The 12,532-nt window shown below is 46.2% G+C and overlaps 1 protein-coding gene across 1 annotated transcript in view; it reads left to right on the top strand.

Moving 5' to 3' along the window:
* Window positions 1-7,174, top strand: part of LOC124719732 — a 467,864-nt gene extending 460,690 nt beyond the window's left edge. The window contains exon 5 of the mRNA XM_047244934.1: window positions 7,000-7,174. Within this exon, the coding sequence (XP_047100890.1) occupies window positions 7,000-7,174 (175 nt within the window). The remainder of the gene's footprint in view (window positions 1-6,999) is intronic.
* The last annotated feature ends 5,358 nt before the right edge of the window (window positions 7,175-12,532 follow it).

Raw genomic sequence — 12,532 nt, 5'->3', positions numbered from 1 at the left:
TACTTAAACCTAACTAACCTAAGGACATCACACACATCCATGCCCGAGGCAGGATTCGAACCTGTGACCGTAGCAGTCGCGTGGTTCCAGACTGAAGCGCCTAGAACCGCTCGGCCACAGCGGCCGGCTTTAATTTCGGAGATTTTATGTTCGTTTAAATTTGGCATGTTTCTTTTGGTTGCTTCTGCAATAGTGCTCTGATCAGTTTTGTGTACCATGTGGTATCAGTATCATCTCGTATTAGTTCATGTGGTATATATCTCTCCATTGCTGTCAATACCCTTTCTTTGGAACCAAACCACATCTGGTCTACGGTAATACAGATTCGAAGGAGTGGAAGGTGTCAAGCGAATTTTTTTTAATACAATGGGGTCTAAAAAAAAAAAAGGAATGACAGTGCCGTCGGCGGAGCTTGTGTAGTACGCCTTGCTGCCGTTAGAAGTGAATACTGCAGCTCATTGCCAGTTCAGCGCCGTCTGTGTTGTAGATTTGGCTTGTTCTGTTGATATGCAGTGATTGTTTTTGCTAGCACTGTTTTGTTCTTGTACGTTTTTGATGATGGCAAGTTCAAGTGAACAAAGTGCACCTGTGAAAATTTGTTTTCTACTCGGTAAAGATGCAGCTGAAACTGTCGTATTATTGAAAACAGCGTATCGAAATGACACTAAGGGGAAAACTCAAATGTACGAGTGGTTTGCTCGATTTAAAAATGGCGGCATGTCGATTGATGAGAAACGTCGCTCCGGACGTCCATCAACTGCCTGAATCGACGAAAATATTGTAAAAATTCGAGAACTTGTGCTCACAGACTGTCAATAGACAACTGGGCAACTGTCAGTGGGTTGTCTTGGAGCTCGGTCAGCGAATTTTAACGGAAGATTTGGGAACGAAAAAAGTTGCTTCCAAGTTTGTTCCTTGTGCTCTGACTGATAATCAAAAGGAACGTCGAGTTGAAGCACGTGTTTTGAAACAACGTCTCGAAACTGATCCAGATTTTGTGACGAAAGGTCATTTACTGGTGATGTCATAGTGCTATGGTTACGACCCAGAAACAAAACAATAAAGCCAATGGTAGACGTCATCATCACCCCGTCCAAAAAAATGTCGTCAAGTCAAATCAGCCATCAAACCACAAAACAAAGTTGATTTGCTTCTTTGATGCTAGGGGCGATTCTAGGGTTCAGGGAATGGAACATCGCTTAACAAAAGGAGAGTTCGGGTCCGACAAATTTGGAGTTTCTTAAAGTTTTGGAGTTCAGGGTAAAAGCGTGTCTACAGAATGTGTGTGCCCGGGAAAATAACAGGAGATGTCCAGCGATTTCGAAGTTTTTTTTCTGGGTCAGCAATGTAAGTGTTGGCCGGCATACCCGGCATATTTAGCTTTCTTCATTATTGAAATTGGTACTCGTACATTAATATACATCCAATGTATATTAATAAATAACAAGACGCCCATTTTAAGTTATATGATACTTATTGGTTTAGATAGTAAGCTATTTGCTGCTCTTATTCTTTTGTTAAAATGTGTGTGAAATACATTGCAGCCTATATTGCTACATAACTATGAAAAAATGAGTGAAACTGTTGGAGTAATATATTCGCTGATTTCTGTAGTGATTGTATCCAGTGTAATATTATACTCCATTTGGGGGGGGGGCTATAGCCCCCATAGCTCCCACCCCCTTGCCACCACCCCTGTTCGATGCCAAGGGCGTAGTTCTTTCAGAGTTTGTTTCCACAAGTTATATCCTGAATCACGCATTTTATTTGGAAGTTTTAAGAAAATTGCGCAATGCTGTTCGTCAAAAAAGACCCAATTTGTGGCACACAGGAGACTGGTTCTTCCACTACGACAACACAACTGCACACACAGCCATCTCTGTTAGATGGCCGTGCAGTTAAAGGCGCTGCAGTCTGGAACCGCAAGACCGCTACGGTCGCAGGTTCGAATCCTGCCTCGGACATGGATGTGTGTGATGTCCTTATTTAGATTTGAGTAGTTCTAAGTTCTAGGGGACTGATGACTTCAGCAGTTGAGTCCCATAGTGCTCAGAGCCATTTGAAGCCATCTCTGTTAGACAGTTTTTAGCTGAAAATGACACGATCTACTCCCCTATGCACATTACTTGCCTGACTTGGCTCCGTGCGACTTTTTCTTATTTCCATGCATAAGAAGGTGCGCGAAAGGACAACGATTTGACAACCTTGAAGAAGTAAAAAAAAAAAAAAAAAAAAAAAGGCGGAGATGTCAGCCATTTCTAAAGATTACTAGAAGAAATGTTTCGCACAGTGGAAACACGGGTGGAACAAATATTTTGGTTGTATTTCAGAGCATTTTGTAGAGGATAAGTTTGTTTTGTAAACACTATGAAAGTATACGGCTTTGAAAAAATTATTCCGGTTTTTTTGGGGACCCTCTCGTATATGTATTTTGCGTTTGCACTTCTGACCATTAAAATTGCTACACCACGAAGATGACGTGCTACAGGCGCGAAATTTAACCGACAGGAAGAAGATGCTGTGATATGCAAATGATTACCTTTCAGAGCATTCACACAAGATTGGCGCCGGTGGCGACACCTACAACGTGCCGACATGAGGAAAGTTTCCAACCGGCGTTGTCTGGTGAAACGTTGTTGTGGTGCCTCGTGTAATGAGGAGAAATGCGTACCATCACGTTTCCGACTTCGATAAAGGTCGGATTGTAGCCTATCGCGATTGCGGTTTATCGTATCGCGACATTGCTGCTCGCGTTGGTCGAGGTCCAATGACTTAGCAGAATATGGAATCGGTGGGTTCAGGAGGGTAATACGGAACGCCGTGCTGGATCCCAACGGCCTCGTATCACTAGCAGTCGAGATGACAGGCATTTTATCCGCACAGGTGTAACGGAGCAAGCAGCCACGTCTCGATCCCTGAGTCAACAGATGGGGACGTTTACAAGACAACAATAATCTGCACGAACATTTCGACGACGTTTGCAGCAGCATAGACTATCAGCTCGGAGACCGTGGCTGCGGTTACCCTTCACGCTGCATCGGAGGCAGGAGAGCACCTGCGATGGTGTACTCTACGACGAACCTGGGTGCCCGAATGGCAAAACGTCAGTTTTTCGGATCAGTTCAGGTTCTGTTTACAGCCTCATGATGGTCGCATCCATGTTTAGCAACATTGCAGTGAACGCACAGTGGAAGCGTGTATTCGTCATCGCCATACTGGCGTATCACCTGGCTTGATGGTATGAGGTGCCATGGGTTACACCTCTCGGTCACCTCTTGTTCGAACTGACGGCACTTTGAACAGTGGACGTTAGATTTCAGATGTGTTACGACCCGTCGCTCTACCCTTCATTCGATTCCAGCGAAACCCTACATTTCAGCAGCATAATGCACGACCGCATTTTGCAGGTCCTGTACAGGCCTTTCTCGATACCGAAAATGTTCGACCGCTACCCTGGCCAGCACATTCTCCAGATCTCTCACCAGTTCAAAACGACTGGTCAGTGGTGGCCGAGCAACTGGCTCGTCACAATACGCCAGTCACTAGTCTTGCTGAACTGTGGTATCGTGTTGAAGCTGCATGGGCAGCTGTACCTCTACACGCCATCCGAGCCCTGTTTGTCTCAATGCCGAGGTGTATCAAGGCCGTTATTACGGCCAGAGGTGGTTGTTCTGGGTACTGATTTCTCAGGATCTATGCACCCAAATTGCGCGAAAATGTAATCACATGTCAGTTCCAGTATAATATATTTGTCCAATGAATACCCGTTTATCATATGCATTTCTTCTTGGTGTAGCAATTTTAATGGCCAGTAGTGTATTTTGGGTGGGTTTGGATGCAGAGCAAACGTAGCTGTCAGATGAGGCAAGCATTTAGTGGACGGTCGCAAGTAGAGTCGACAGGAGTTCTTTAGGAGCGCGGCCGTCGAGATAGCAGCGCCACGCAATTGGACGGCTGGTACTTTGAGACCTGACCAATGCGGACAGGAGCACGTCACCGGGGCTATCGTGCCGGAAATATTGGAGGCTCTTCGGACTTCCGCCCGACGCGAGTCCCGGGATCGGGGAAGTGTGACATTCTGTGTGCGGGTGAGCTGGGCTGGAAGGGGCAGATAATAGAGCGGCCGGGTTATCAAGGGGCTGGGCGCGCGGAATAATTTGGGGTGGAACGGTCCAATCACGTGGCGGCTGTCACTGCGGGAGGAGGCAGACAATAGCTGCTTCCCAAAAATAGCCACCAGCTGCCTAGTATGGCGCCTGTTCAGTTTTGCGTTTGGGTGTACTACAATGAGGTAACAAAAGTCATCGGATAACGATATGCACATAGGCTATAGAGATGGTGCTCTATTGATCGTGACCGTGCCAAATATCTAACAAAATAAGCGTCAAACGAAAAAACTACGAAGAACGAAAACCGTCTAGCTTGAAGGGGGAAACCAGATGGTGCTATGGTTGGCCCGCAGGATGGCGCTGCCATAGGTCAAACGGATATAAATTGCGTTTTTTTTAAAATAGCAACCCACATTTTTTTATTACATATTCATCTAGTACGTAAAGAAATATGAATGTTTTAGTTGGACCACTTTTTTCGTTTTGTGATAGATGGCGCTGTAATAGTCACAAACGTATAAGTACGTGGTATCACGTAACATTCCGCCAGTGCGGTCGGTATTTGCTTCGTGATACATTACCCGTGTTAAAATGGACCGTTTACCAATTGCGGAAATGGTCGATATCGTGTTGACGAATGGCTGTTGTGATCAAAATGCCCAACGGGAGTGTGCTATGTATGCTGCTCGGTATCCTGGACGACATCATCCAAGTGTCTGGACCGTTCGCCGGATAGTTACGTTATTTAAGAAAACGGGAAGTGTTCAGCGACATGTCAAACGTCAACCACGACCTGCAACAAATGATGATGCCCGAGTAGGTGTTTTAGCTGCTGTCGCGGCTAATCCGCACATCAGTAGCAGACAAACTGCGCGAGAATCGGGAATCTCGAAAACGTCGGTGTTGAGAATGCTACAACAACATCGATTGCACCCGTACCATATTTCTATGCACCACGAATTGCATCGCGACGACTTTGAACGTCGTGTACAGTTCTGCCACTGGGCACAAGAGAAATTACGGGACCATGACAGATTTTTTGTACGCGTTCTATTTAGCGACGAAGCGTCATTCACCAACAGCAGTAACGTAAACTGACATAATATGCACTATTGGGCAACGGACAGTCCACTACGGCTGCGACAAGTGGAACATCACCGACTTTGGCGGGTTAATGTATGGTGCGGCATTATGGGAGGAAGGGTAATTGGCCCCATTTTATCGATAGCAATCTAATCATGCAATGTATGCTGATTTTCTACGTAATGTTGTACCGATGTTACTACAAGATGAAACTTACTGGCATATTAAAACTGTGTGCCGGACCGAGAGTCGAACTCGGGACCTTTGCCTTTCGCGGACAAGTGCTCTACCAACTGAGCTACCCAAGCACGATTCACAAGTTTCATATCAGCGCACACTCCGCTGCAGAGCGAAAATCTCATTCATAGCTGAAGATCTTTCACTGCATGACAGAATAGCGATGTACTTCCAACATGATGGTTGTCCGGCGCATAGCTCGCGTGTGGTTGAAGCGGTATTGAATAGCATATTTCATGACAGGTGGATTGGTCGTCGAAGCACCATACCGTGGCCCGCACGTTCACCGGATCTGACGTCCCCAGATTTCTTTCTGTGGGAAAAGTTGAAGGGTATTTGCTATCGTGATCCACCAACAATTCCTGTTAACATGCGTCAGCGCATTGCCAATGCATGTGCGAACATTACGGAAGGCGAACTACTTGCTGTTGAGAGGAATGTCGTTACACGTATTGCCAAATGCATTTACAGGTAAGCACGCTCTAACAGCAGCGTTGTCAGAAATGATAGTATCAGAAAGGTACATGCATCACATTGGTACAACCGAAATAAAATGTTGAAACGTACCTTCGTTCTGTATTTTAATTTAAAAAACCTACCTGTTACCAACTGTTCGTCTAAAATTGTGAGCCATATGTTTGTGACTTGTGGTGCTACAGAAGAATGCTGAAGATTAGATGGGTAGATCACATAACTAATGAGGAAGTATTGAATAGGATTGGGGACAAGAGAAGTTTGTGGCACAACTTGACCAGAAGAAGGGATCGGTTGGTAGGACATGTTCTGAGGCATCAAGGGATCACCAATTTAGTATTGGAGGGCAGCGTGGAGGGTAAAAATCGTAGAGGGAGACCAAGAGATGAATACACTAAGCAGATTCGGAAGGATGTAGGTTGCAGTAGGTACTGGGAGATGAAAAAGCTTGCACAGGATAGAGTAGCATGGAGAGCTGCATCAAATCAGTCTCAGGACTGAAGACCACAACAACAACAACATGTTTGTGGCTATTACAGCGCCATCTATCACAAAGCGAAAAAATTGGTCCAACTAAAACATTCATATTTCTTTACGTACTACACGAATATGTAATAAAATTGGGGGTTCCTATTTTAAAAAAAAAACGCAGTTGATATCCGTTTGACCTATGGCAGCGCCCTCTAGCGGGGCAACCATACCGCCATCTGGTTTCCCCCTTCAAGCTAGACGAGTTTCGTTCTTTGTAGTTTTTTCGTTTGACTCTTATTTCGTGAGATATTTGGCCCGGAGACGATCAATGGACCACCCTGTATATATCGCCCCAACAACATGTGTAAGTTATAGTAAAACATCATTAGCCTTGCTGGTTTTGTCTCTTGAGAGAGACTGACAGAAAATTCCTCTGCAGGCTTTCAGATGTCTCGCTGAAAGAGCACACAGCAGGGAACACGCGAAGGTCACACGCCCTGCACTAATGTCCGCTAGTAGCTGTCCGCATATTTTTGACCGGTGTATGTTACTACTGGTAGTCTATGTATTGGCGTGACGACAACCACTTATTTGGGAGTGACTGGTAACTACGTGTTTGTTGCAGGATGCGGCAGAATTCGGAATCCAGCCCCCTCTTCTCCAGGGGCTTCTGGCTCGACGTCTTCTCCAAGGTGAGTACAGCAGAGGAAGACTCCAATTGTTTTCTTACACTGCAGTGCCAGACGTGCGAAACTGTCTCATCTGTACGTAACAACGCAGCCGGATCAAAAGTTTCCTGACGCACACAAAAGCTTCTTCCCGATTTTTTCCTTTATGTTCCTTTTCTTATTGCACGTTTCTCCTTTTAGTTATTCGAGGGTCACTCCAAAAGCAATGCGCACTATTTTTTGTAATAATACAATTTTCATTGTGCATGTGTGAAAGTTTTACAGTGTGTAGAAACATCCTCCCCGCTTGTTTTCAAACTTAGATCGACCTATTCCCGTGAGTGGCGTCGTCACAGCATGTCTTCAAGATGGCTGCTACACTTGACGTTCGTCAGAAGCAACGTACTATCACAGAATTTCTGTCCTGTGAAAACGAGATAGTGGGAATCATCCACAAGAGGTTGAAAAAGGTGTACGGAGATGCTGCTGTCGATCGCAGTACAGTTAGTTGGCGGGCAAGCAGGTTACGTGATGAAAGCTGGCACGACAATATTGAGGATTGTCCCCGCAGCGGCAGGCCTCGTACTGCACACGCTCCAGACAATGTGCGGAGAGTCAACGAATTGGTGACTGCTGACAGACGCATCACAGTGAACGAATTGTCACGCTACGTTGGGGTAGGGGAAGGAAGTGTTTGCAGAATACTGAAAGTGTTGGCGTTAAAAAAGGTTTGTGCCAGGTGGGTTCCCAGGATGTTGGCAGTGGCTCCCAAAGAAACAAGAAAGCGAACTTTTGGAACAGTACGAGAAAGGTGGAGATGAATTTCTTGGAAGAATTGTGACAGGTGATGAAACGTGGCTCCATCATTTTTCACCAGAGACGAAGAGGCAATCAATGGAGTGGCATCGTGCAAATACACCCAAGAAAAAAAAATTCTAAACCACACCTTCTGCTGGAAAAGTTATGGCTACGGTGTTATTCGATTCCGAAGGACTCTTGCTTGTGGATATCGTGCCAAGTGGAACCGCCATAAATTCTGATGCATATGTGACGACACTGAAGAAACTTCTAGCTCGACTGAGTCGTGTTCGACCACATCGGCGTAAGCAGGATGTTTTGCTGTTGCACGACAATGCAAGGCCACATGTCAGTCAAAAAACCGTGGAAGCGATCACAAAACTCGGATGGACAACACTGAAACCCCCGCCTTACAGTCCTGACCTGGCTCCACGTGACTTCATCTCTTTGGGAAACTGAAAGACTCTCTTCGTGGAACAAGACTTGAAGATGATGACTCCCTTGTGCACGCTGCCAAACAGTGGCTCCAACAGGTTGGTCCAGAATTTTACCGTGCGGGTATACAGGCGCTGGTTCCAAGATGGAGTAAGGCAGTTGAGAGGGATGGAAATTATGTGGAGAAACGAAAATATTGGTCCTTAAGGATGTATCTACACACTGTAAAACTTTCAAACATGTAGAATAAAAGGTGGATTTTAAAAAAGTTAGTGCGCATTTCTTTTGGAGTGACCCTCGTAACTACATATAAAGGGCTATTCAAAAAGAATTTATTGCTTCCAAAGTACAAAAGGTAGAAACACAATTCCGACGTCCCTGGAAAGAGAAAAGTTGAAAGTTTTGTGCATTCAACGTGAGCACCACGTGTTACACGACAAATATCGAGACTGTGACTCTTTTCCTACCACACACGAAGTAGCTGCTCTCGTCACCCAATTGACAGCTTCGACAATGCGATGTCGCAGACTTTCAAGAGTGCGAGGCATAGGGGGGGGGGGGGGGAGGGATAGAAACGCCGTCTTTTACGCAACCCCACTGATAAAAGTCACAAGATGTGAGGGCTACAGAATATAAAGCCATCGGAGATGAAGTTCATCATCTGCTCCTCATCCAATCTAGCGTCGCGTTATTGAAGGTGTGAATCCGATAACGAGAGACCAGCTGCTTCGTGTGTGTTAGGAAATGAGCTACCGTTTTGGTATTTGTCGTCTAACAAAATGGTTCAAATGGCTCTGAGCACTATGCGACTTAACTTCTGAGGTCATCAGTCGCCTAGAACTAATTATACCTAACTAACCTAAGGACATCACACACATCCATGCCCGAGGCAGGATTCGAACCTGCAACCGTAGCGGTCGCTGAAGCGCCTAGAACCGCACGGCCACTGCGGCCGGCTGTCGTCTAACACATGGAGCTCACACTGAATGCATAAAAACGTGAACTTCCCTCTTGCCATGAACGTTGGAATTGTGTTTTGCAGCCACGCGGGATTAGCCGAGCGGTCTAAAGCGCTGCAGTCCTGGTCTGAGCTGCTGGTTCCGGCGGAGGTTCGAGTCCTCCTTCGGGCATGGCTGTGTGTGTGGTAATTCCAATCACGAACTTTCTCCCCCGAATGCGAAAATATTTTGTTCACCGACCTACATAGGGAGAAACGATCACCACGATAAAATAAGGGAAATCAGAGCTCGTACGGAAAGATATAGGTGTTCATTCTTCCTGCGCGCTATACGAGATTGGAATAATAGAAAATTGTGAAGGTGGTTCGATGAACTCTCTGCCAGGCACTTAAATGTGATTTGCAGAGTATCCATGCAGATGTAGATCCAAGATACTGTATTTATACCTCCTTTGCAGGCTTCTCTGCGTGAACGTAGAGCAAGAATTTACACCGCCACTGAGCAAGTTACACCTGATTTGCAGAGTATCCATGCACATGTAGATGTAGATCAAATCCGGCCGCGGTGGTCTAGCGGTTCTAGGCGCTCAGTCCGGAACCGCGCGACTGCTACGGTCGCAGGTTCGAATCCTCCCGCGGGCATGGATGTGTGTGATGTCCTTAGGTTAGTTAGGTTTAAGTAGTTCTAAGTTCTAGGGGACTGATGACCACAGATGTTAAGTCCCATAGTGCTCAGAGCCATTTTTTTGTAGATCAGAGATATCGTATTTGTACCTCCTTTGCAGGCTTCTCTGCGTGAACTTACAGCAAGAATTGACCCGGCCACTGAGCAAGTTACACCTGCCTGGGAAGAAATGGACTTCCGGTGGGATGTGTGCAGGATAATCAACGGAAGCCACATACATCTTTAGTTTAAGGCAAAAATCTTGGTGTGTTTCCCTACAAAATAACGCTAAACCCAGCTCTGTATCTTCTTTCAATGAATTTATATGAATTTTTAAACTCGTAAAGTCATTTTTGAAACACCCTGTACAAAAGATAGGACAACCATAGTCTTCGTCCCAACATTCGGTTAAGTCTGTTGACAGTCTCTTGACACCTGAAGTGGGTATTCTGTTTGATGTCATCTCTCATCATGCAACGATCAACTATGAAGTGTACCGTTGTACTCTTAGAAAATTGAAGAAACTAGTTCATCGTGTTCGTCACCACAAAAATGCAGACAACTTTTAACTCCATGACAACGCAAAGCTTCACACAATTTTGCGCTCCCGAGAAGAGTTTCCTAATCCATTATACGAGGTTTGTCCGGAAAATACGTATAAGAGTTGAATAATAACTTTATTTTACAGTTATTCAGGTATCACAATATGGTCTCCTTCAAAGTACTCGCCCTGAGACGCTATACAGTTCTGCCAACGCCGTTTCCACTGTTGATAACATTGCTGAAAGTCTTCAGTTGTGATGTTGTTCAGTTGCCGTGTCGTTTCCGCCTCGATGGCTTCCACATCCCCCAAGTGTCACCCCCAAAGCACCATTTAGCATTTCGGGAACATGGAGAAGTCACACGGGGCTAAATCGGGTGAATAAGGCGGGTAGTCTGTCACGGTGAGCCAAAAACTTGCGCACAAAGAGCGACGTGTGAGCGGGCGCATTGTCGTGATGAAGGATCCACCTGCTTCCTTTTGCCAACTCCGGTCGAACTGGGGCCACACGAGCTCTGACATGTGTCAGAACTTCAACGTAAAAATTTCCGTTCACTCTCTGGCCGGGAGGGACAAATTCCTTGTGAACAATGCCCCTAGAATCAAAGAAAACAATCAACATTGTCTTCACATTGGACCTCGATTTTCGCGACTTTTTTTGTTCTCGGTTCTCCTGCTAGTTTCCATTCCACGCTTTGAGATTTGAGCTCCACATCGAATTCGTAAAACCAGGACTCGTCTCCAGTGATGACTCGGTTGAGAAAGTCCCCTCGTACCTCTGCTTCCGACCAATCCTCGCAGACTCGACCCTCTTTGCTTTCTGTTCTGGCGTCAAGAGCTTCGGTACGATTTTCGCACACAATTTCCTCATTTCAAGTGTTCTTGTCAGGATTTCGTGAACGATAGTTTTGGGGATTGACAGCTCGTCAGCAATCATTCTGACTGTCAATCTACGGTCTTAAAGAACACAAGCCCGAATTCGTTCAACATTTGCATCGGAACTCGATGTCGACGGGCGCCCTGGGCGAGGGTCACCGTTCACTTCTTCTCGGCCATCCCGGAACCTTTTTAACCACTTGTTCACGGTCGGTTCGTTCAGAGAATTGTCTCCGTAAACCTGTTTCAAACACTCAAAAATCTCACGGCCATTCTTGCCTAGCTTTGCAAGAAACTTGATGTTGACGCGCTGTTCCTCAATCAGAGAGAGCCCCATGCCGACGGCAGGTGAGAAAGGGTCACTGTCAACAAGTTGCCGCACACTCCCACCTTCACGCAGAGTGCTCTGGCTCGAACTGAACGTTGATGGGATTCATTACAGCAGTAGTCCTACGTGGCGGTGACTGCAACTTGTAACATAAAAACATTATTCAACTTTTATACGTATTTTCCGTACAAACCTCGTACAGTCCGAAGTTGCACCCGCAAAACTAATATCAATGCCCTCCCACGTCCTTCCCTTCTTCCCATGTAGCATTGATAGTACGCTCTTGCTGTTCTGTACGGTGGCCTGCTTTTAGTTTTCCATTTTGCCTTTTTGCAACCCCATATAGCAGTACTACATAATTAGATAAAAAAAGGAACGGTGAATGAGTGAAAATGGACCGATCCCAAAAAGAACACGCCACCAGCAAACTAGATCCCAGAGATAAACGTGTTTGCTCATCTTTGGTAAACACTTTTAATGGACTCGCGGATCTATTTGTATGCGCGCTGCGTAGGGAGAGCGCATGTGTTAATCTGTAGCTAGCATGCTGTTGAGAGGCGCGCCGCAGCAACAAACAGGCTGTGTGAATCATCCGTGTGGCCCATTGTCCCCACCTAACCGTGAATTATGTGACGTCACACGCTGCAATTAAATCCCGTCCGCAAACGAGGCGACCCCGCCAGAGCGGCCGCCAGTAGTTGTCGTGCCTGCCGCAAGGCAGCGCTGCGGTCGCGCGACGCTACCGCCGCCACGCGGCACGGTTCGCAACAGCAGCGTGCGACAGATCTCGGCGCGTCAGTTTGCGCTCGGCGTCCGAAGCGGATGGTGGTGGTCCTAGACTTCGCTGGGTCCTACGCTGCTGGACTTCGCACGCGTGATTTTTTTCTCGA

This window comes from Schistocerca piceifrons, chromosome 11 (genome assembly GCF_021461385.2).
Source record: "Schistocerca piceifrons isolate TAMUIC-IGC-003096 chromosome 11, iqSchPice1.1, whole genome shotgun sequence".
NCBI lineage: Eukaryota > Metazoa > Arthropoda > Insecta > Orthoptera > Acrididae > Schistocerca > Schistocerca piceifrons.
This window is presented reverse-complemented; position numbering and strand designations above follow the sequence as displayed.